Source organism: Cololabis saira, chromosome 1 (genome assembly GCF_033807715.1).
Source record: "Cololabis saira isolate AMF1-May2022 chromosome 1, fColSai1.1, whole genome shotgun sequence".
Taxonomy (NCBI): domain Eukaryota; kingdom Metazoa; phylum Chordata; class Actinopteri; order Beloniformes; family Belonidae; genus Cololabis; species Cololabis saira.
The window spans coordinates 53,634,765-53,660,567 of record NC_084587.1 but is presented as its reverse complement, the minus strand read 5'-3'; the positions used below and the strand labels follow the sequence as shown (position 1 = coordinate 53,660,567).

The following is a 25,803-nucleotide window of genomic DNA, read 5'->3' as shown; positions in this document are numbered from 1 at the left end:
TTGGGCCCCGGCCGGGGGAGTAGGGCCCCCCTTAGGCCCCCCTGAAGCTCCGCCCCTGGTTCAGGCCTCTTTACAGAGCAATCTGCTGTCTTGCCAGTTTGCAGTTTGTCTCTATCCGTCCCCAACCTGTTTCCCCACATCACAGCCACCTCCCAGAGCGCTGCTAAAATCACCAGTTTTACTTAAAAGCATGGATGAAACACTTGTTTTCAAAAGTAAGATAAAACAGGGGCGTAGCAGCTCAGTTGAAGTTGTGGATTATTTACTTGGTTGCATTCAGTATGGAGACGGCATTTAGTATGAAGGATTTTTTAAATGACCTTTAGCCAGAGCTCTGTAGCGCCTCACAGACTTCAGGGGCTCAATATGACAGGACTGAGGATGTGTGTTGGCCGGCAGGATTTTCTGAGCTTTCCTCCTTGTCCTGTCAGTATATATGTTGGCCAAGAGCCGCTGGGCCTTTCCCACTATTTTACTATTTGATTTAGTTTTCTCTTGCACTGGCAGGTCAGGTGACCAAACCAGGCAGACGGATAGAAGGTTAAAACGCTCTATATGAGCTGAGTATACAGCTCAGAAAAAGGTGGGGGAATTGGTTAAACTATTGCAGAGAAAAGACATAATGTAATAGGGGAGAATGTTCACACATATTACTTAAAAAAATATAAAATAATAAAATAAAGTAATTACAACACACATTTAGGCTACAAAGGATACAAAAATGTTTTTTTTTTAGACTATAGCACGTATACACTTATATTTTTTGTGTGAAAATTCATGAAGAATATAGTTAATTTTAAAACACGACTCCTCCAGGAATAGGAGTAACCCTGTACATCTTTGACCCGGCCTTTCCACAGCTCGTCATGTGGAAAAGATCAACCTCCCACAATGATTCATTTATGGCTTTCCTTTATCTGGATTACCACCACATTAATATATATATATATATATATATATATATATATATATATATATATATATATATATATATATATATATTTTTTTTTTTAGGTCTTCAACCCTCCAGCTCTTCTCTTCCAGTAGAGCCTCACAGCGGGGTTTGAGGCTCTGAATCAGCGCCCTCCTCCCCGATCTGACAGTTGACCCCGGAGAAGCCTTCAGGACAGGAGCAGTGGTATTTGTCTGGTCCCGTGTTGCTGCAGGTTCCTCCGTTCAAACACGGCTGACGCGTTCCACATGTGTTCTGGTCTGCAGGATGAAGAGAGACACTTCAGCATCAGGTGGCTAACGACATCCTCGTAAACACATGGACTTTCCTGTCTCTTTAGGAGATAAATCCTTATTTATTTAACAAGCATGCTGGTACTTTTGATCTGTTGTACTTGCAATTCCATGTTTTTATTTAAAGTTGTTATTTTTACTTTTTATTTAGGTTTTGCACAATAAGAAACAGAACAATATAGAACAGAACAAAACAAATTAAAGCTGCAAGCAGCGATGAACGGGCCCTCGCACCCTTCTGCACGTTCAGGCTGCAGTGGAAGCTTGTATGACTTAATGTAGATTATTCAGGCCTGGACATTTAGTGGATGACACCACCCACGACTCTCTATATCAAACCATTCAAAGGTTATGGCAGAAAGTAGGAAATATCAAATATGGACCAATCAGATGAAGGGGTGGGTGCGCTTTTTGGCGTCTATCGTCACCACGGTAACGCTTTTGACTGAGAAAAGTAATGCGCATCGTCGCAGGATGGAGATGCACATTTTGGGTGCACGTTACAGGTCGGGCCGTATTAACTGCCAAAGAAATGGCATAAATTGCACCAAAATTACACGATTAATTCAAAATGGCCGACTTCCTGTTGGGTTTCGGCCATGGCGCCAAGAGACTTTTCTTTAAGTTGCGACATGATACAGGTGTGTACCGATTTTCGTGCATGTACGTCAAACCGTATTGTGGGGCTTGAGGCACAAAGTTTTCTAGGGGGCGCTGTTGAGCCATTAGGCCACGCCCATTAATGTAAACCATTAAATATCAGATTTTTAGCCGGCCTGGCTTGCGTGCAAAATTTGGTGACCTTTGGGGCACGTTTAGGGGGAAAAAAGGCCCTCATTTCGTCGGAAGAAGGAAAATAAAAACAAGGAAAATTCCTACAGATACAATAGGGCCTTCGCACTGTAAGTGCTCGGGCCCTAAATATCTTATACAGAGTAAGGAAATATATGAGACAAGGAAAGGAAAATAAAAAAATGTAATACAATTTCACATATCCAAATATTTATACAGGTTTCAAGAAAATACACAAATAAATATACACATATACAGTACAGACCAAAAGTTTGGACACACTTCCCCATTTGTTTGAATGAGAAGGTGTGTCCAAACTTTTGGTCTGTACTGTACAACACCTCATGTCAGGGCCCAAAGGGATTTAAGTCAAGAACAACCTGAAAGGTTCTAACCATTCAAATAATCTTCAACCAAGTGCCATCTCCGCCTAAAACGGTCCATCTTCTTTGGCAATCCCACACGCATTCTTTCCATCATGTAAACTCGTTTCAGCCTTGCTTCCATTCTGAGTTGGTGAGTTGACACTCCTTCAATTTACTGTTACAATTTTCTTAGCAATCAGTACCAAACATGCAAAATATATCTCTGCTCTGACTTAAAATCACTGACCGGTATCACTCCAAGTAGCTAGAACAAACAATTTGGAGGTACTTTCCTTTTTACAATTTTCTTAGCCTCTTCTTTGATATTTTTCCAATATGCAATTATGTTTGGACAGTCCCAGAATATGTGTGTATGATCACCTATTTTACCACAGTTTCTCCAGCATAAAGCTGTTGATGAGTCCTTGACAAAATTAGATATAACCAAGGGAGTATGAAAAAAATCTGGTTTTGAGTTTCCAGTCGAATTCCAGTTCCTATTTTTTCTTGATATCATAGGTATTTTGTAAAATGTCTGATGAAAATCTTTTATAGAGATGAGAGATATGTCTGCTCACTGGAAATCCCTTTTCTGAGATTGCAAGGAAATATTGCTCTGTAGCATTTGGTGTTGTCCGAGGACTTTCATTTCTATTTGGCTTGTAATGTAATGTCGGATTTGTAAATACGTACAACATTTTTTTTAAGGAAGATAAAATTGTTCTTGTAGTTGTGAAAAGGACTTTAAGAGTGTTTCTTCAAATAACTGATTCAGAATGCTTAGCCCCTTTGGTTGTCCATCCCTTGAACCCACAATCCCCAACTGAGGGTGGAAAGTCTGTCCAAACTTTAATAGACTGTTTTACCCATTCATTTCCAATATTCCGTTTTTTTAAATGTTTTGGATCCATAAAAGGTAAAGCTGATTTCACCCATTCACCACCTTTATCTTTAGGTAAGTGAATAGTTGTAATTTTAATTTTAGGCCTCTTGTTTTGTCATATAAATAGAGAAATTTATTTGTTTAGCATCTGGAAAATAGACATTGGAATTCTTATGGGTAGTGATTGGAATACAAACAAAAACGGGGAAACAGATTCATCTTTACCATTTCGATTCTCCCAAACATACAGTACGTTCACCTGCACCAACAGAAAGTCAAATTGTTGACTTAATCCAACCGATTTCGAATTTTTAAAAGCCACCTCAGCCGGTGTGTAGTTGAACCAAACTGTAGCTCTTGAGATCCAGCGGGAATAATAACAGTCACGGCATCACAAATTGCAAATTTCCCCGCTGTGGGACTAATAAAGGATTATCTTATCTTATCTCATCTTATCACAACAACATGGTAACAGAAGAAGAACTTTGCGTGCATCTTACCTGCAACATGATCAGGCTTAGTATGTACGAAACCTACAGAGCTGCTGCATCATTAGCGTCCATTTTTCCGCATGTTGTTGTCCTCCTTCGCATACTTTTTTACTAATTGTACCAGAGGAATGCTAAGGCGAAAGTGTGTGGAGCACGATCTAGCATCGCGGAGTCGAACGCACCTGACTCAATAATCGATGGTCTTCTCACGCGTGCATAGGCTACTTGGATTTCTCTGAACCTCCAGTTTAATCCTTAGCTAAATTGTTGCCAATAGCTGGATTTAGATGTGCATGTAACTGTACTGCGAGATAGGGGGAGGACTCCCACCGGGTGAGATCACTCTTTATTTGTTTGAATAATTTATTGTAATTTGCATTAAAAAGTTTTGTGGTCTTGGGTGTTATAATAATCCCCCAATACCTAAGCCTACGTTGTTTCATCGAGTTGGCTCGGCCATTTACCTGATATCATCATTGCCTCTCTCCCTTTGTTTTGATTGATTTTGTATCCAGAAATATCTCCATAGTCTTTCAGACACTGCATAATCCTTGGTATTGAGGTGAGTGGATGTTTTTACAAAAAAAAGTAAGATGTTGTCCGCAAGAAGGGAGATTTTATGAGTTCTTCCACCACCACCCCAATCCCTTCGATCAGTACATCTTGTCGTTTTGCCTGTGCAAAAGGCTCAATGCTGAGAGCAAAGACGATCGGGGAAAGCGAATCGCCCTGCCTCACTCTTCTCTCTATGTTTTTTTTTTTTTTTACCTTGTCTGCACACATATTAATGATTGATACCATAACGGTAAAAACCAAAGGCATATATATGTGTATTATTACTATATTTAATATAAATACATATATATATATATGCATACCCAGTGATTATTATTTTTTATTTTTATTTTTTTTTTGGGGGGGGGGGGTATTGGTGGTGACATCCACTGCCAATCCAGGAAGCAGGAACACACGGAGGCACACGTCAAGCACTGGAAATCTGCAACAAAAACCACAAACAAAACACCAAACCGACACGGAGCCGACCAACGCACGAGCAGCAATCGACCCAAATCTTGAGATCTGATCACAGTCTGATCTAAGCTACCGCTAACTAACCCCAAAAACTACAGAGCAAGCATGCAGGTGAACAAGCCAGTGTGTATGTCTATGTGTGTGTGTGTGCGTGTTTGTATATGATCATGCGTGTGTGTGTGTGTGTGTGTGTGTGTGTGTGTGTGTGTGTGTACATGTCTTTGTTGCTATGTGTGTGTGTGTATGTATATGTTTGTGTGGCTGTGTATGTATGTGTGGCTAAATGTGTCTGTGTGTGTATGCATAGGTGTGGCTATGTGTGTGTATGTGTGCATGCATGAATGCATGAATATGTATATATGTGTATGTGTGCGTGAGTGTGTATATGTCTATGTGGCTATGTGTATGTATGTGTGTGGGTATGAGTGTGTGTGCGTGCGTGTATATGTGTGTAATAGTCCTATCAAAGCTCCACCTGAAGTGTATCTATAGTGGGGGAGGGGGGGGAGGCAACCCCGCCACCTGCGAGACCAGAGGCCGACGAGGAAGAACCCGGAACCCAGGCCACGAGCAACCCCACAGAGCGGAGAAGAGGGCGGGAGGAAACCCACCGCCAGCGAGTCGTTAAAACCGTGAGGCGGGGAGTGCCGGGCCACGCGGGACAATGCCCCCCACGACCCGGACCCCCCACCCCTTCGCCTATGTGCGTATGAATCGTGTAGGGGGGGAAGGAGGGGGAGCAGAGGCCGAAGCCAGGAGGCAGGACCAGCAGAGCCGGCCCTGGAAGGACACCCACGCTCCCCCACTGGCCATCCAGTTGACGGGGGCCGGCCCTCCGAGCCGGGCCAAGGCCCCACCGGACCTCCATGGGCGCCCCCGGCGCCGCCGGAGCCCCCAGACGGAGGGGGAAACGGTCCAACAACTCTTCCCTCTATGTTGAATAACTGAAACCAACTAGCGGTAACACATTTTTTGCCAAAGCCCATTTCAATTGACATTTGTTCTAAAAACTTTCAATCTACTCTATCAAACGACTTCTCAACGTCTAAGCTGAGAAGCATTGATGGTTATGTATTTTTGGCCATAAGTGACTGGAGATTTAAAACTCTTCTTATTATATTATTTACCCCATGTCATCCCGAAATGAACCCCGTCTGGTTTTATTAACATTTTTTATGTGATGTTTAAAGGGATTTCAAGCTGCCAGAAGGGTTTCACTAATTTCTAAATTTTTCAAACAAATTGAACGTTTATTTACATCAACCAGAAATGTGTCTTTCAGTTCTGTGCCAGAGAATGTACCTTTGTCACACAGCAGTCCTCTATAGTTGGTGTCGCAGAGACACTGCCAAGGCTCCAAACAGCTGCCATGAACACACCCAGGATAAGGGATACACTGGTCGCAGTATTCCCCCTGCCAGCCATACAGACATCTGACACACCAAAACAAAACACACAGTCGTCAAATATGACTATTAATGTTTACTGTTTACTGACAAAGAAAAGCAAAACACCATTACTAAAAAAAAAAATATTCACATCTGAAAATAGTTAATTCATTCTCTATCAGTGAGTGTGAGTAGTGAGTAATTTTTGAAGAAGTTCACTGGTTATACATTTAAACAGGAGAGAAGAACTGATGAATATAAAGAGATGTAGAACAGTTCAACTTTGAGTAAAAATCATTACATACCACATATAGTCTTGCTACCACCTGACCAGACCAATACACTACAATACAAAAAGATGATGTGTCATTGTGTTGCAGAAAACATTGTTATGTGTGTGTTCTCACTTGCACTCTCCAGGGACTTTGCAGGATCCGTGTTGTGTACTGCAGCCCTGCCTGCAGATCGCTACAGAGACACGCGGAGACAGAAAACACATCAATCAGCGTGATCACTCATTATGGTTACATGCACATCTAAATCAAGCTATTGGCAACAATCTAGTAAAGGATTAAACTGGACTTTCAGAGAAATCCATACATGCGCAAGAAAACCATCGATTATTGAGGTGCGCTTGACTCCGTGAAGCTAGGTGGCGCCATGTGCACTTTTGCGTTGTGGTTCTTCAGGTTCCCTCTTTGTTGTTCGTCTTCTTCTTCTCCTACTGTGTTGATATTCTGGCTTTCATGGTGTCATCACTTCCGGAAGGGGGATTCCCGGGGCAGTCAGTAGCTCAGCTGAGCGTGGGGTCAGACCCCTTTGAATTTTTCCTGCTTTGTTTCATTGCAGCCATTGGCTAAAATCAAAAAAGTTAATTTTATTTCTCATTAATGTAGACTCCATGTGCACCCAATCTTGACAGAAAAAAAACTGAAATGTTGAAATTTTTGCAAATTTATTAAAATAGAAAAACTGAAATATCAAATGGTCAGTATTCCGACCCTTTGCTATGATGCTCATATTTAACTCACATGCTGTCCATTTCTTCTGATCCTCCTTGAGATGGTTCTGCTCCTTCATTGGAGTCCAGATGCATTTAATTAAACTGATTGGACTTGATTAAGAAAGGAACACACCTGTCTATATAAGACCTAACGGCTCATAGTGCATGTCAGAGCAAATGAGAATCATGAGGTCAAAGGAACTGCCCAAGAGACAGAATTGTGGCAAGGCACAGATGTGGCCAAGGTTACAAAATAATTTCTGCAGCATTCAAGGTTCCTAAGAGCTCAGTGGCCTCCATTATCCTTAAATGGAAGAAGTTTGGGACGTCCAGAACTCTTCCTACACCTGGCCGTCCAGACAAACTGAGCAATCGTGGAAGAAGAGCCTTGGTTTGAGAGGTAAGGAAGAACCCAAAGATCCCTGTGGCTGAGCTCCAGAGATACAGTATGGAGATGCAGCCCTCCACCACTCTGGGCTTTGTGACGGAGTGGCCCGACGGAAGCCTTTCTTCAGTGCAAGACATATGAAACTGCATAGAGTTTGCCAAAAAACACATGAGTGACACCCAGATTATGAGGAATAAGTTTCTATTGTCTGGTGAGACTAAGATTGAACTTTTAGGTGTTAATTCTAAGCGGTATGTGTGGAGAAAAGCAGGCACTGCCCATCACCTACCCAATACAATCCCAACACGGTGGTGGCAGCATCATGCTATGGGGTTGTTTTTCAGCTGCAGGGACAGGATGACTGGTTGCAATTGAAGGAAAAATGAATGTGACTAAGTACAGAGATGTCCTGGCAGAAAACCTCTTCCAGGGTGCTCAGGACCTCAGACTGGGTCGAAGGTTACCCTTCCAACAAGACAATGACCCTAAGCACAGCTAAAATAACAAAGGAGTGGCTTTGGAACAACTCTGGGACCATTTTTGGCTGCCGCTCCGAGCCCACTACTCCACGACGAAGAGGAAAAAAGAAAGTGTTCTGATTAAAATAAGGAAAGTTGGACTATATAACAATTGCGTTCATAAGGATAAAGTTTTAAAAAAAAATAAAAATGAAAGAAATAGTCTTTTCTCCCCGTGTGTGTCTGCCTTTCATGCAAGGGTACGTGTTTACTTTTAAGCCGGAATTATGGTTCTGCGTCATACCAATGCAGAGCCTACGCCGTAGGGTCCGGCGTAGGGTGCGCGTCGCCGCGTACCCTACGCCGTAGGCTCTGCGTTGGTGTGACGCGGAACCATAAATCAGCCCTGAGCAGCTCTGAGGAGAGACGGGAGGGAGGAGGAGCGGGTCCCGTCCCGTCCCGTCTTCGCATCGCTTTCGCACAGACAGTCTTGAGGATTTGCAATCACAGGCTGAGCCTACCATTAGTTTTTAAACTTTAAAGTGGGGGGGGACATATACATGATTTTGAAAAGTGGGGGGGGACATGCCCCCCCTGTCCCCAGTGGTAATTGCGTCGTGGCACTAACGGGCAGCAACGGCGTGCTGCCACTCACTCGCTTTATTTTATTGTATACTATTTATATACTTATTCTAACTTTTACTGTGACCACCAAATAATGTGGTTTTCCTGTCCTCTACAACATCTAGATCCAAGTCTCCGTGAAAGTCAGTGTCACGGTGGCTGGACACCCTTTCATTCATTCTGACGCCAAACAGGCTGCAGGAAGCCACTGCGCATGCTCAGTAGGCTCATCCATATGCATTTATGGTAAAAAGTGGGCGTGTAGAGGGCGGGATATGAGGCGGATTCAGCTGCGCAGCCTTCCAGCTGGACTGTGATTCATAAAGAGAACATTGCGTGCAAGTCTGCGTGCACATGGTTTTATTGATCCGGATTTTTTTTTGCGCCCGGCATTTTCGGCTTTTGAGTGTACGGGCACTTTTAGTATGACTCCTACGCAGTCCATTTTAAATGAGGCCCCTGGAGAGGATCTGCAAGGAGGAATAGCAGAGGATCTCCAAATCCAGGTGTGAAAAACTTGTTGCATCATTCCCAAGAAGACTCATGGCTTTACTCACTCAAAAGGGTGCTTCTATTCAACACTGAGCAAAGGGTCTGAATACTTATTAACATGTGATATTTCATTTTTTCTTTTTTAATAAATTTCCAAAAATGTCTACATTTCTGTTTTTTTCTGTCAAGATGGGGTGAGTGGACATTAATGAGAAATAAGATGAACATGTTTGATTTTAGGAAATGGTTGCAATGAAACAAAGAGGGAAACATTTAAAGGGGTTTGAATACTTTTTGTACCCATTGTACATGTTGGAATAACTTGAATTAGGACCGCATTATCTGGCACTAATAGCTCGATCTCAAAAGGTTCAGTTTGGTTCGACTGCAGTCCGACTAAGGTGTATACATGGCTTTTCAAAATTCAATATCGGTCGGATTAAGTCAACAATTTGATGCTCTGCTAGTGCAGGTAAACGTACTGAATGTGAAGAGAAGAATGTGGATTTCTTGAAAAAAAAATAATTTAGTCATGTGTGTCTTCATTTCCAACTTATATATATTTAAGAGGAAGAAACGTCTCTTCCAACTCAACCAACGCTGACTAGTTACCATACAAATCTGTGCAGCAAGCAACATCGAATTGTGGTGAGGTCACTGGTTCCACATGGAAAAGTGGTGGTTCTATTGTGACTACTCTTCAAAAGAATCTCACTCACCCGTCCTGCAGTCCGGTCCAGACCAGCCCTCCAGACACATCTTGTTGCCATTGTGGTCGCACTCGTAGTGACCAAAGAAGTCGTCCCTTGGCCGGCAGAATTTGTTGCAGCCGAAGCCGTAGTAGTGCTCGTCACACATGAGGCGGACCTGGAAGTGGAACTGAGCCACGGGGCCGTTGTGCTCCAGGTTCTGCCACTGCCGGCCGGGGTTGATCATCCCAGAGTGGAAGGCTTTCTCAATTACCGCCCCACCAACACCTGTTAATACAACCATTTCAATCAGTTCAGCATTTAGGCTCACACCTTACACTTTACACTCATTTCATCAGTTATAATGTGCCATTACAGTTTGTTTTTTTAAATGTAAAAGAGTTGAAATAACAGACAACCAGACTGTCCTTCAGAGCCTTTGGAAATGCAGAGCTTATCTGTGGTATTTCACCAGTGGGTTGGAAAGTGTGGTCAGGCTGAGGTGACAGTGTCCACCTAACCGCCCGGCAGCTGGACGGAGCGAGTTGAACAGAGACATAAAACCAGAGACTCTCCAAGTGGGTAACACCACGGCTCTGCAAGCAAACGGCTACACTTCACACCATCATGTCAAATAAGGAAATGTGCCAAAAATGGCACCATGGTAGCAGATCAGAAAAATAGCTCTGCCCAAAAATAGAGAAAGAAAAAGTTCCTTATGTGAGATTTGAGTAAACATGCAAACCTGGCACTTCATTGATGAATCCTGCCTGAGACGAGTGAGTGAAACTGACACTGAAACTAAATACGGCAGGAACGAGATTTAAACTTGTAGTTCAGGTAAAAGTTTTAATCCTCATCTCATTTTTGCAAAAATTTGAATGAAACATTGCAGACACTTTAACCCAGCTACAGAAACACATTCAGTCAAATTAGTGAAAAACCTTAATAATGGGATGTATTTTAATGACCTGGGCCCGGTGCAGTAACAACCTGATCTCACAAAAATCCGTGAAATGCCCACAACCGCTCACCACTATTTTCCGTGGCACCAACACGGAAATGGTATAATTGGGGGCGGCAGTAGCTCAGGTGGTAGAGTGGGTCGTCCAATGATCCGAAGGTCGGCGGTTCGAATCCCGCTCTGTCCCAGTTTGCTGTCGTAGTGTCCTTGGGCAAGACACCTTACCCACCTTGCCCCGTGTGAATGTGTATGAATGTTGGTGGTGGTCGGAGGGGCCGTTTGGCGCGATATGGCAGCCACGCTTCCGTCAGTCTGCCCCAGGGCAGCTGTGGCTACAAATGTAGCTTACCACCACCAGAGAGAATGTGTATGGATGAATAATGATCTCTGTAAAAGCGCTCTGGGTGCCTAGAAGGGCGCTATATAAATCCAAGTCATTATTATTATTATTATTAATTCCGTGTGAGCACCACGGATATTGTACCATGCGAAATCAATGCGATCCGTTGTCGTGATATATACACGGATTATTACATTATTATTATGTATATATTATTCTTTATTATAGTGGTTAAGTTATGAGTTTTTGACGCGCAAGTTACTGTTTGTTACTGTCAGTTTGTAAAAGAATGTTTTTAACGCTGTTTTAACAGTGTTTTAATGGTGTTTTCCTGATTTTTAACAGTATTTTGACGGCGAGTATTTAACTGTGTTTTCTAGTATTTAACGTAAATTCGAGTATTTAACCATGTTGTTTGCTGTCGCCATGACGACGGAGGTGGCGTAAGTGATGTGAAATTATTATTTTTAGCAAAAACCACAAGCGTTTTCTACTTCTAACCAATCATAAGTGGTGCATTAACCTAACCAGACCTTAGCCAGAGCGTCGTCCAGCCACAAAATATAATTTTTAATGGCTTTTGAACCTGGAAGTGGAGACTGGCGATTATTTAAATTCATTGTTTTAACCATTTTCCCATTCCGTCAAACACAGGGAATTCCCTGGGAATCCCCTCTACGTCATAGAGTGACGAATGGAGATCCTGATCACGTGACGAGGCCCCGACGTGGACGTGTTTCTTTTTGTTTTTTTTTTATTTATAAACTTTATTTAACATTTCAATTTATGGATCGTGGGTGTGTGGTGATTGATTACTGTTACGTGGAAGTAAACCGTTAAATATGTTGTGCTTTTGAACGGTAAATATTAAAATAAACCGTACACAGGTACATTTACAACTTATATTGAATCACTATGAATACATCAATGTCATTTACATGACGTTAAATTAAGTATCCTAAATAAACAAACATATTTACAATTCCTTAACATACATCATCTCTATAAAATGTAGTTACTATTTCAGATGCACTACATAATAGATATATTCAATTGATATATGTTTTTTAAAACGTTTTTACACGTTAGGGTTAGGGTTACTCTAGGTTTAATCCAAACCAATGTGACTACAAATATGGCACTGATTAGCATAAAGCTGTATAGCATGACTCTAAGGAAATGTAGTTCTTAGCTAATATTGTTTTTTTTTCACAGAAATGGAGGTTGTTAATACTAAAATAAGAGTGTACATAGTAGTTTAAGGCCATGATAGACACATTTGTGTAAATATATTTTAAATATATAATTGTTAAATGTGTGAAAATTAATTTTACGCTACATCATCTTTCTTCCAGAGGCAGAAAGAGAGAGGGGACGGAAGCCACTCACACTGACCCACCAGTGGGAGCTTAAAATCAGTACCCTGTGGACCGGGACTCGAACCAGGAGTTCCACAAATCCCAGGACGCCGCCGACAATCTCCAGGGCATCTCAAAGTAAGAGGCTTGTGTCTGAGCAGAGTTCGTTTAAAGCGGTTAGTGTTGATCGTGTGTATTGTTGTTTGTTTTGCACATTACTGTAAAACGTGCCTGCGGTCTCTAATGCAGACCGACAGTCTCTACGTTTGTTAAAGTGTTTCCGCATTACCGCAGCGGTTAGTGCTCCTGTTTCCCATCAAAAGCGAGTGAGTGTGGTGGGTTCAACCCCAGACACTAGCTCCTGAGTGGTTGTTGGAACTATTAATAAGTTATCATGCTTGCTATTAACAGGACGTATGATGATTTGCTTACGCCTGTGACGCACTGATAAAACAATGCTGTGTTTAAGTATTATAAGTGCTGCACAAGAAGTTTCCGGATATCAGCATAAAGCAGATATCTGCGGAGAAGAGGAAACTTCTTGTTGCTAAACAAATGAGAACAAGCCTGACTCAATACCTGAATCCGCTGACTGCGACCACTCCCTTTCCCCCTCCCTTTAGGGGCGCAGTCAGCTCTGTAAACTAGGGTACACCCAGAGTAAATAAAAGCAAGGAAGCAGCAGAGACAAATTAGAGTATGTTGGAGATCTTACAAATCTCGACTGCTCTCCTTGCAAGTAAATTCTAACCGTTTTGTGTCTTTCTTTGTCTCCAGAGAGTTTGATGTTACAAATGTTACGTGCCTAAACCTAACAGTGGTAAACAGCAGAACAATAAAGGTACCGGTGGTGAGAGATCACACCAGTTTCCAAAGTGGTTGGCATGATTATGTTTGCATTGTTGTTTTTGCCTGTTCCTGTGTAGCGTGCTGACGGTCTCTCATGCAGACTGGTGGTCGTTACGTGTGTATTATACTGTGACTGTTTTCCTTTCCTCCTCACTAACCCACATGGACACGTCAGTCCCCTGACCATCAGGCTTCTGACACTTTCAGTATCTGGGAGGAGAAACCTCCCGTAGTTTTGAAAAGCGCGCGACTCAGTCACCACGTGACTTTGTCAGCCATCTTTTCTTTTGCCTCACCATGTGTATGAACAGCCATTGGGACGTGGTCTGCCATTTTGTTGTAGGTCCACATGACGTGACGTTATTCTGACACACACACACACACACACACACACACACACACACACACACACACACACACACACATAATTGTCGAAAGATAATTATGTGTGCGTGAGTTTTTGCATAATGTTTAAAAATTAGAAATTTAATAATGAAGCAAAAATTAAAAAAAATGTGCCGAATGTAAAAAAGTATGTAAAAAAGTATTTTAATGTGTCATATCAACTGTGGATTGCTTTTGTTAGGATTTTGTCTAAGTTACCCTGGATTTTCTCTCAGTCTGTGTACTCCCCATCTTCAGAGTCTTGGACGACATAATTCAGCTTAATTTAGTAATTTTAAACATTAAAATTACTCAGGACACTTTGGACTACAAAATATTGAAGCCTCATTATCTTAGAAAGAAAGAATGATTAAATAAAAAAGGAGAAGGGAAAAGTGGTGAAAAACCGCAGATTAATAAGGTTTGAAATTTCTACTGGACAAACAGGCCAATCAGCTGCACCAAAGTATTTTGCTGTGTGTTTTGTTTTTTATTTCCAACAAGCGGGCCAGTCAGTGAGACAGCTTAGTTTTACCCTATGATGATGTGCTGTTGCAATATTAATTCTGTCATGATTGTCTGAATAATCTACCCTCAGCAGACAGCACATGATTATTTAACAAGATTTATACTTTCATTCTGGTGATTGTATGCCATTTTGTAGATTTTAAAAAAATTGAATTTTCTTACTTCCCCGGTCAGATATCACATCTGCATTAATCCATTTGAATTTGATGATGATAATAATACTCACTGCCAGAGGAAGAGTCATTGTTGAAGTCCAAGGCTTCCACAATCAAAGTGTACGCCGTCTGCATGAAATTAAGCAAAGTACATTTTATTTTTAAAAAGTTATATTACATACACTTTTTCCAGCTTCTTGTCCCTTTTTTTATACTGTGCAGTGATTTTTATATTTCTGTGTATGTGTTTGTTTTTGTGGACAGCTGTGCACCAGGTTATTTGTGCTTTTATTCATCAGTCACTCATCCTATAAGTGCAATGCATAAACTCAGTGTCCATGAGTGTCATTATGGGGGGGTGAGGATCTGGCTGGAATAACGTGATCCTTCCACGCATCCGGCCAGAGATGCCCCACCCTGTTGGTCAACTGTGGTCAACTGAGCATAAAAAGAAATCGGAGACTGCTGAGAACAGCCTTGTCTACGGAAGAGTATTAGGGCCAGGCAGGAGAAAAATAAAATAATATTTTAGAGGAAGATTTTTTTTTTTCATCGTGCACTTCGAGAAAAAAAATTTAAGTGTCGAGAAAAAAGTAGAAATGTCGAGATTAATGTTATTTATTTATTTATTTCGATCATGTGCTCAATATGGTACACTCATTCATTGCATGTTGAAGTACAATTTCGAGAAAAAAGTCGAAATGTTGAGAAAAAAGTCGAAATTTCGAGATTAATGTTGAAGTACAATTTCGATAAATCGAAATTGTACTTCAACATTAATCTCGAAATTTCGACTTTTTTCTCAACATTTCGACTTTTTTCTCGAAATTGTACTTCAACATGCAATGAATGAGTGTACCATATTGAGCACATGATCGAAATAAACTAAATAATCACTTTATTCTCGAAATTTTCTTACTTTATTTCTCGACACTTAAATTTCTTTTTCTCGAAGTGCACGATGAAAAAAAAAATCTTCCCCTCTCAAATATTTTTTCTACTCCATGGCCCTAATACTCTTCCGTACTTGTCAGTAGGGAATAGCGAATAAGAGAAATGTTGTTGTTAATGTTTTGCTTGTGATGGCAGGTCAGCATGCAGGTGCAAAGAGCAGGAATCTACTGGACTGATGTCAGCTGTTCAACAGCAACAGTTTTCTCTGGGACACACTGAGCACCTCGACACCAACAATCCCGGTTTGAACGATAAAGCTTGAGTGCTTGCTGGCCTTGTTCATCGTCAAAGTTTACCATCTTCTAGTTATCACAAAAAGTTACTAGTTCTGACACCAACAAATCACAGTTGAGTTCTGAAAGAAAAGGAGGTTAGCAACAAGACAAATCTGCAGAAGTGGAGTGTTGAAAGGGTTGAAGGATATTATGTCATTTTGACTGCATCAAAATTAAGACTTTGTATGTGCAGGTTCAGTTTCAACCTGTGAGGTCTTGCGTCATCCTGTCCACATTTATCCAACCCTGCTGATGTTGGAACAGCAGCTTGACAAACTCTGACCTAACGACACTCAGCTCTGCAGGAAACCAGAGTCCGTCCTGTAGTTTACAGACGGGCGGCGACCTCGGCCTGTGATGTCCGTTTATCGAGCGCTCCGCGCCGTTGACAGGATTACTGGATTCACTGGACGTTCAAGCGTGTCCTGTCTCCAGATGTTTATACCATCGCTACATAACTGTCACCAATGCAGAACCAAGCTGACAGTGCAGTGCAGAAAACCTTCTGAACAACCTTCTGAACAACTCCTGCAGCATTGTTACATCATCTCACCAACCGAAAGTCAATACAGGTGTAGACAGCAGACACTGAGAGGGGCTCAGGTCAGGATGTCAGGAGACATCTACCAGACACCCACCCCGTCTCTCGGCTAGTTTTTGTTTCTTTAACCCAGGGGTGTCCAAAGTTGGTCCTCGAGGGCCGGTGTCCTGCATGTTTTAGATGTGTCCCTTTTTTATCAAACCGTGATACAAGGAGCTTGGTCATCAACAGAACTATCCAGACTTTGATGACAAGGTGGTGACAACCGTTAATTAGAATCAGGTGTGTAGATGCAGGGAAACAACTAAAATATGCAGGACTGCGGCCCTTGAGGACCAACTTTGGACACCCCTGCTTTAACCAGTTCTCTTATCTTCCCTTTTAGGTGCTTGAGTCTACAGTGGTGACTCGGTGTCCTGGCGGCAGGTCCCTCTTGTGTTGTGATTGCATGTCAAGTTGATCTCTTAGCTTGGGGAAGTGGTAGCCTTGTGGTTGCAGAGGAGGGCTGGGGTCTGGACCCCAGGTTCAAGCCCATTGGATTGCAACCACTTTGGGCCCCTGAGCAAGGCCCTTAACCCTTACTGCTCCACGGGCGCCGTGCAAAATGGCAGACCACTGCTACTAGTTCCACTAGAAAATTGGTTAAATGCAGAGAAAGAATTTCCCCATTGTCGGATTAATAAAGGAAAATTATTATTATATTCTTCATGTGTGGTATTCCTGGCGTCCCCTTTCCTTTACGGTTGGTGGTCCGCCACCGTAAATCTCAGCCCTGATGGATTCTCACTGGATTTTTATAGTGAATGATGTGGTAACTGGTCAAAACAAAATGAATAAAATGGATCTTTTGATCTGATTGCACAGGACCTGACTGTTTTTCTGTTTTTCGTGGGTATTAATCTAAAGAAGTCCCTGGGTGAACACCCAGGGTGGCGTTGTCTGGTGAACTTGAATAGCTATACTGACCCAATACATCACATCTGCTGCTACACATGCAGTATTTTACTTTATACTCAAGTGGGGAATTGTGAGGGAAATATTAGTCTTGCTCACTCTGACCTTATGAGTACAGTCAATGCAGATTCCTATTTTGGCTCTGCTGTCACAAAAGGCTGCGATGATGTATTGTGACTTAATCATTGTGTTCAAATTACAATGCATTTAGTTTCTCTGTCTCTTCTGCATCGATGTACGTTTTAGACCCAGGCAAATTATTTCAAGTTGCTCAACTTGGACCTAAGTTTACATGTTTCTCCCCATAACACAAGCCTACTGGCAAAGAGGGCTGGTTGACTGCAGGTTCCAGCAGACAATTGCTTGACAGGTTCCTGGAATGAGTCACAGTGGCTCTTGACTCCTCCAGCCATGTGAGTTCGAAAACTGCCAAACATTTGCAACAGGGCCTCCCATTTCAAAAGCTGTTTCACTGGCAACATCAGAAGTGACTGGCTTTTGTCTGGCAGATGGTTAACACAGGTTACTTACTGCTTAGCCAGGTCAGGAGTAAAAAAAAATACCCCAGGTCACCCATTAATTCACCCAAAATCAAATCTATGATGCCAGTGACCCAAGGCTGAGTGAGTGCCGCTTGGTTTTTGTTCAAGATTTTTCAGTATTTACCTACTGATAAAGTAATCAGACGTTAATTTGAACCTTTTGGTACTGCACTTTTATTTTGACTTTGTGGTTAAAAATTGCAGTGTAAGTTCTTCCATGCTTCAGTGTTGTCATACACTCAAGTATTATCATCTATAGCAACATATTGAGTCTTTTTAAAAAGAGTTCTCAGTTTTTGCATTTTTTTTTAAAACATTGAATCTGTTAAAAATGGCTGTGGCTTAAATGTTTCAGTCACGATGTCAGCTTCATGTTTAAAGCTTGATTAGGTGACTTGTTCGAAAAGCCATTACTCAGCTGAAGCTATATATTTTTGTGTCTTTTTGGAACTCCTCAGTTATTGCATTTTTTTATTTCATGTTTGTGCATGAAAGCAATATTATTTCTGTACAATCTGAGGTTTAAACCGCACCATTTTTGATGTACAACCACTTACAGGATCCCCAGGGGGCCTCAAAAACCCCAGTCTGGGAAATATGACATAAAATCCTTGACTTAAACAGCCAGCTTGTGGCAGGGTGGAGGAGCTGCAGCCACTCAGGTTAATTGGGGCACAGGTGGCCCCAATCAACCTCTCCACCCTGCCAGCCTTGATAAGGCATGGCTGCACAGCAGAAAGGGCTCGTCTCCCTGTGAAGGGGCTGCTGGACGTGTGGCTGTGAGAGTTTGGAATCGAGAATAAAAGGAGTTCCTGCACTGAAACCTGTGTCCTGTCGGTCGGCCCCCGTAGCACTCGCAGTGCTACACAGCTGTTTTAGTTTGATAAAATGGCTTCAACCCAAGGTCCATTTATAATTCTATCTGAGCTTCAATCGTCATTACAGTCTTCTTCTGCATATGGAGTCAGCTGTCATGTAGACTGTTGTAGTGGCAGGAATCACAGGGAAACTCACCATACAATAAATGTGATACAGCCCTGGAAACGCACACAAATCCTCCACTTTCAAGAGTCAAATCAAATCAATCAAATCAAAGTCAATGGTATTTCAGCACATAATCCACATCTTTAATGCAAAATTTTAGTAGTAGTTTGGGACTCACTGGCCATGGAAAGCTGAATGGCATCACGATCTTGGCTTTGTTGTTGTGAGAAGTGCTTAAAGAAAAGCTATTCCCACCGAGCACGGGTGTGGAGGCCACGCCGAAGCTGCAGGGCCCCACCGGGGAAACCTTTATCTGGTATTCCTTTAGACAGACCCGGAAATAAGTGTCACATTGGTCCGCAGTGCAGCGTCCATCTGCCACGCTGCCAGATCCATCGCAGCAGGCGCCGCTTTGCAGCTGCCCCTTTACATTCTGCATCCACGAAATCTGGAGCTCAAAGTGTCCCGAAGCTGAAGAAACCTGCAGAACGAGTGGACATGTGAGAAAACAGCAGCCAACAGGACACATAGATTACAAACAGGTATCATGTTGTAGAGAAACTTCAACTGTTTCATTTGTAACTGTTTGTTAATACATGTGTTGTTTCTTCAAACTTCTATCATCCAATCCACCAAACACCAAGAGTCAAAGCTGTTTGGCATTGACAGAGAAGATGGGGCAAATTTCTTACTGGGGCAACCCACACACCCAGCTCTGCTGCTCATCCCACAAGTGCATGTTCCTTACAAATGTGTTACCATTTAAGAGGAAAATAAACAGGCTTTGCAAAGGTCTAAAATTCATTGCCAGGAAGTATTTTTACAATGAAGAAATAAACACAAATTTCCTTACTTTTTGTGCTAAGTTTACATTTATACATACATTCAATTCATTCATACATTCAATATACAGGACTGTCTCAGAAATTGTGATAAAGTTCTTTATTTTCTGTAATGCAATCAAAAAAACAAAAATGTCATACATTCTGGATTAATTACAAATCAACTGAAATATTGCAAGCCTTTTATTATTTTAATATTGATGATTATGGCTTACAGTTTAAGATTAAGATTCCCAGAATATTCTAATTTTTTGAGATAGGATATTTGAGTTTTCTTAAACTGTAAGCCATGATCAGCAATATTAAAATAATAAAAGGCTTGCAATATTTCAGTTGATTTGTAATTAATCCAGAATTATGACATTTTTGTTTTTGTAATTGCATTACAGAAAATCACAATATGTGACATGTCTGGACGCCTCCATGGTGAGGTACTCTGGGCACGTTCCACCGAGGGGAGACCCCAGGGAAGATCACCTGGAGGGAAGTTTCATAGAGGCCTGGGAACATGGGAACACAGAGGAGATGGACAAAGTGGCCTGGGAGAGGGAATTCTGGACTTCCCTGATGCTATTTAAAGAAGGTATGATTTTGCATTGTAATGCATTATATCTAAATGTTTCGGAAGGACTGTAACCTTAATGTGTGTGTCAAAAGGAGCACTGGTCTTATTTGACAGAAATCTAGAATATATTTTGTAGTAGAATTTCCTTTATTTTTACTTTTTTCTTTTCTATGTTTCTTTTCTTTTTCTTTACTTCCTCTTTAGGTTTGCTTTTAATTTTTGTCATGTATTGTATATTATGTGTCGGACCCCAGGAAGAATAGCTGCAGTTTTGCTGCAGCTAATGGGGATCCAAATAAAACTATAAACTATCCAAATTTTTGTTTGCATGTTTTTTTTGTTTTGTTTTTTTTTAACAGATTTTACTTTCAATTTGCCTATTTTCCAGACTGCATGCAGTTAGAAGTTTACATCAGCGAGTAAAAGTTTAACATGTACAGGCTTTATGTGCCTGGAATTCTTTCTGGCATCTCTAGGAAGGCCCCTGATTGTCTAAAACACTTTTAAAATATGATCAAGTTCACCAGAGAACTGGAGCTTTTTACTGACTATTTGAGAACTAAAAAGAAAACTAAGCAAAGTTCAACTAAAATGCTTAAGAAAAAAATCACAGAAAACTCCACCATGTCACTAACAGTGACATGGTGGAGTTTATTTAAAATAATTATCACAGAATAGTATACAGGAAGAGTATACAAATAGAATACAGCCAGCGGTGATGTTCGTTATTCAAGAAGATTATATAACACAAGTCTACGGTTTTAATAGCCTTTACATTTGTTGATTTAGTGATTAGTTTTAAGTAAAGTTCCATTTCTTTCTGGAAAACATAAAAGCAAGGGGTTTTCTTTGAAAAATTACTCTTATAAATATGAAATTTGGCAAGAAATAAAAACAGATTTATCAAAAAGTAACATGTTCCTTCTTTCTTAGGGAAATTATGGAAACCAAAAACAACATTTTCCCAACGTAAATTAAAATCTATAGTGAAAGAGTCAATAATACATTTGCTAATATCTGCCCATAGTTTTTTCGAATGAGAGCAAAGCCAGAATAAATGAACAACTGTTTCTGGATGTAAATTACAGAAGGAACAGTTTGTATTAATGTCCTTTTTAATTTTCTGCATGTAATGACTAGCAGGATAATATTTATGTACAATTTTGTAAGAGACCTCCTTAACCTTATTTGTGATTAAAAACTTGTTAAGAAGCATCCAAGTTTTTTTTTCAATCAATATGATCTGTGAAAAACAAAAACAGAGTCGGGAAGAGTCGGGATGGGTCGGTAGGGGGTCGGGATGGGTCGGGATGAGTCGGGATGGGTCGGCGGGGTCTGCCCTACCTGGGCGCAGACACACAGCAGCAGCAGCTGCAGGATCCGGGTCAGGATCAGGCTCATCCCCGCGGTGGTCGCTGCAAACCTCCGCCTCTCCAGTGGGGACATGCACGACCGGAGACGCCGAGCCGCAGCTTCTGCTCTCCAGCAGCGGAGTAAAGAGCCTGCTGTCCTGCTATCGTCCTCCGGAGCCCGGCGGGTCTGCAGCCGCAGGACCTCATGCAGCTGGAAGATCATCCTCCATGGGAGTGGCGTAGCTCTTATTGGAGCAGCTGCTTCCATATATTCATATTTTCAGCATTCATCTGGATTCCTTCTGTTTCTGAAGCAGGTTAGGCGATAAACTGATGGAATTACAGCCACTTAAGAATTTCAATTTAACAGCTGGCAACACACCAGCCTTAATGTTGTTGCTGTTGCTTCTTGATCAAAAGTTGCATCAGTGACAACAACTAAAATTAGCAGCATGAATGTAGATTATCAGAGATAAAGTTAGGTGACTCCAGATATGGCTCATTTATTTATAATTCTGAGCTGATGAAACCAGTGAAGACTGGCTCACAATCTCAACACCTCCTAATAATCAGAACTGAAATCAAGACATTTTGTAGATGAATATATATATATATATATACATATATATATATATATATATATATATATATATATATATATATATATATATATATATATATATATATATATATATATATATATATCGGTACAGGTGTACAGGAGTAAAGACAGGTGGAAGCTGATATTGTGCTCACACATTACAAAGACATGGCTGGGGAAGAAGAGGTACAGGTACTCCCCTGCACCGCCTGCAGTCTTGTCCAGTCCCCAGTGGAAAATGGAGAGTGTGAAGAATTTGAAAGGAAAAATAGGACAACAATGATGAAGTAACGCACATCTTTTTATTTATTTATTATTATTTTTTAACTCAGAGGCACTAGCGACAACAGGCAAGAAGCCTGTAGAGCCAGTTTTCTCATCATTGTTTGAGGATCTTTTTATTTTTTTGGTGAATAAAGAAAGTGAGGGGGGATATCTGTTGCAACTCTGAAAGACAAGTAAACACACAACTGGCACACAAACCTCTGAAATCTGAAAGGGAGAAAAAAACACGTAATAAAACCCGAAACAGTCGGAGACAAAAACAGCAACCATCCCAGGTCTCCAAAACTGACTCAAGACCGCTGCAGTTATCTCTCCCCGAAACTGTGGGGGGAGTAGGTGGGTGAGCAGGTGTGTATGTCTGTGTAAATGTGTGTGTGCAAGGTGAAAACAAGGCCAGGGTGGAGGTGGGGGGGCACAACCACAGGCCACCCCAGAGACCAGAAGCTGACCAGGAAGACGCCCAGACCCAGGCTGCACTTCTCAAGATAACAACGAGAACCTTGATCACTTTTTATATTCAAATAAATCCTTTTTAAATGTTTTAAACAGGAATGGAAACACACTTTGTTCTGTGTTGAAGGTCTGAAAAATGATGCATATTGATAATATTAATAAATAAAATGAAGGAGTTGAACAAAGAATATGACTCTACATTATTATTACAATTTTTTCTTTTTATGTCTTTGCCTTTTCCACACCTCCCCAACTTTTTTTTTTTTTTTGATTGTGCTAAATGATTAACATAGTCAGGAGTACTGCATATTGACCAGTACTCCCTGGCAGAAGAGATATTGCATCTCAATGGGACTTTCCTGGATAAATAAAGGATAAATTAAAAAAATTTAAAAAATTAAATATAAAGATGTTTCAATCAACTGTTTCAGCCAAAATTTAGGAAATCGTTTCAAAACTCTCGTCAGAACTCAATCATACTGTTTGTCTTTCCTATATGTTGTCCCCCCTCTCTCTATACCCATTTCCTGTCCACCTACTTTAAATAAATGCCACTAGTGGCCAGAAAATCTTAAAAAAAAAAGAACTCTAGCCTATACACTCACACACAAACTGTAAAAAATACATAAATACAGATAGATAAATAAATGAATGGAGGGTGGTCCAGTCTTTCCACCAGTGGTTCTCAGTCCTGGTCCTGGGGTATCCGTGCTCGGCATGTCTTACATGCTACCCTGCTTAAGAACACCGTGATACAAGTAGCCGTGTCTTCAACAGAGTTGTGCAGAGCTTGATGACAAGCTAATGAGCACCATTAATCAGCATCAGGTGTGTTGGTGCAACATGCAGGGGTTCTCCAGGACCAGGTTGAGAACTGCTGCTCTAGACCCAAACCTATTCAGAACAGGGTACACACATGAGGAGTTTTTGAAATCTGAACAGATTTCTTCTGTGTAAAGACCTCACACGAAGATAAAAAATGAGGTATTTATCGCACTGTGTGTGGTGCGCTCCGATAATCTCATCACATCACACACTACGATTCTGTCCTGCAGCCTTGTCTCCGAGCCAGGAATCTCGTGTGATCAGACGTGATCAAAGAAGAATGAATGAAGAAACATGGCAACAGTCATAACAAGGGAAAAACACAACATGATGGAAGAAAACATACAAGACGAGGGAATGATGGTGGTCTTGGGACTGTTGTGTTTGGAAATATCCTGAAATCAAAAGAGTAAAGACCATAAAAAAGTACTGGAAGTGGCATGAAAATGGATTTTAGTCCACTGAGCGAGCTTGTGGTGAGTTGTCAAATTCACTAATTGCAGCTGCCATAAGCCTAAATCAAATGTGGCACTATCAAGAAAGACATTGTGCACGGGCCGCTCGGTGGCGCAGTGGGTTAAGCGGCGGCCCATATACTGAGGCTACAGTCCTCCTCCTGCAGCGGTCGCGGGTTCAAATCCAGCCCGCGCACCTTTGCTGCGTGTCTTCCCCGTTCTCTCTCTACCCCTTTCCAGTCTGCATCTCAATAAAGGGCCACTAGAGCCCAAAAAAATCTTAAAAAAAAAAAAGAAAGACATTGTGCACATTCATTTGTATTATGGTCCCCGGCCAGCTCGCTCGCTTGATTGGCTACATTCTGTTTCACGTCACAATCCTTGTCGGCTGTCGACTGTCTCTACACCGGTGGAGATCTCTTTATTGTAGATATTGAACAAGTTTAATACTTGCGGTTGTCGGCCCCGACCTTTTTCAGAGCCGATTATCGGGACAAATTCACTCTTAACACACCTCAGACCACAGGACAATCAGCTAGGATAACCTTCTAAGACGTAAGATAATTGGGAATTGGTCAGGACAAAAACAACCCGATCATTTTTGTGTGTGTACCCCGCTTAAGTTGAGGGAAAGGAAAAAACTGTCATGTCTTCTCACTGATCAGAACTTTTAAGAGGTATGGCACACATTTCCAGAATTTAAGAGTGTGGATGCTCAAGTGTTTCAGGGCAGTTAGATTTCTTGCAAGATCTGCAAAAACACGCTCACAAGATCCATCTTGCCAGGCTCCAAGCCATGAATCTGATCCCAAAACACACATTTGAACCAGTCAACCACCTGCAACCTATCCAGAGCGTTGTGTGCAGTAGAAATATTTTCTTATATTTGTTTTAAAATAAATAAAATCAAATATGTTATTGTAGCCTACTCGTGCTACTGGGGTCACACAGGGTTTAGTGGAGAAATTGTTGGCTTTTATTGTCACCCAGACACCCACGTGTATCAGCACACTCTACAGCTGTCGTCTCTCACTCAGCAGCTCTGTGCAGAGGTGTCTTCAGTATTCACATGCCTTACTCAGGTAGAAGTATAGATACTAGAGTTTAAAAATACTCCTGTAGAAGTTGAAGTATCAACTCAAGTTTTTTACTCAAGTAAAAGTATAAAAGTACTGGTTTCAAAACTACTTAAAGTATAAAAGTAAAAGTAATGTAAGGGGGAAAAAGCCATTGAAAATGAATGGATCTTAGTATAATGCAAATATATTAAAGAAGCATATATGTGTACTATTGAGCATTAACATGTGTTTCAGAGAGCAGGAGATATGATGACTAGTTGCCTATAAGTATTGCAATGGTGCAAAAAGTCAAACTTCAGAGGCATGTTATCATTTATCCTAACCTTTATTGGAATGTACATCCAAGTTTAGTTGCAGGAATCTGAGGGAACGGATGTAAGAACAAAACTGGACAAGAACATCTGAAACAACCACAACCAAATTCACTCTATACGGATGGAGCAATTTAACTGGATAGTTTTTTTTTAAAGGCCGAAATGAATTAGAGTAACTAGGCTGTTTTTAAAATGTAAGGAGTAAAAAGTACAGATAATTGGGTGAAAATGTAAGTAAAAGTAAAAAGTCGTCTGAAAAATAATTACTCCAGTGAAGTATAGATAACCAAAATTTCTACTTAAAGGAGTTTGAGGCCGGATTGTGGCAAGATTTATGAAAAAAATCCGTATACA

At 41.2% G+C, this 25,803-nt stretch overlaps 1 protein-coding gene across 1 annotated transcript; it reads right to left on the bottom strand.

The window, feature by feature from the left end:
• Nucleotides 1-1,028: 1,028 nt before the first annotated feature.
• On the bottom strand, nt 1,029-21,660 carry LOC133443814 (protein jagged-1a-like). The gene is made up of 7 exons (XM_061721121.1): nt 21,430-21,660; nt 18,857-19,159; nt 14,500-14,557; nt 9,881-10,138; nt 6,604-6,664; nt 6,111-6,241; nt 1,029-1,212 (listed from the first exon to the last, which is right to left on the bottom strand). Exons 1-7 carry the CDS (start codon nt 21,658-21,660, stop codon nt 1,052-1,054), a joined length of 1,203 nt encoding a protein of 400 aa, XP_061577105.1. The 3' UTR covers nt 1,029-1,051.
• Nucleotides 21,661-25,803: the final 4,143 nt, after the last annotated feature.

Coding starts and splice junctions, on each gene's coding strand:
- LOC133443814 (XM_061721121.1), bottom strand. CDS start 21,660: ATGATCTTCCAGCTGCATGAGGTCCTGCGGCTGCAGACCCGCCGGGCT. Junction 14,558..18,856: donor CATTCAGCTTTCCATGGCCA/GTGAGTCCCAAA, acceptor AATTTCATGCAG/ACGGCGTACACTTTGATTGT. Junction 6,665..9,880: donor TGGACCGGACTGCAGGACGG/GTGAGTGAGATT, acceptor GTGTCTCTGTAG/CGATCTGCAGGCAGGGCTGC.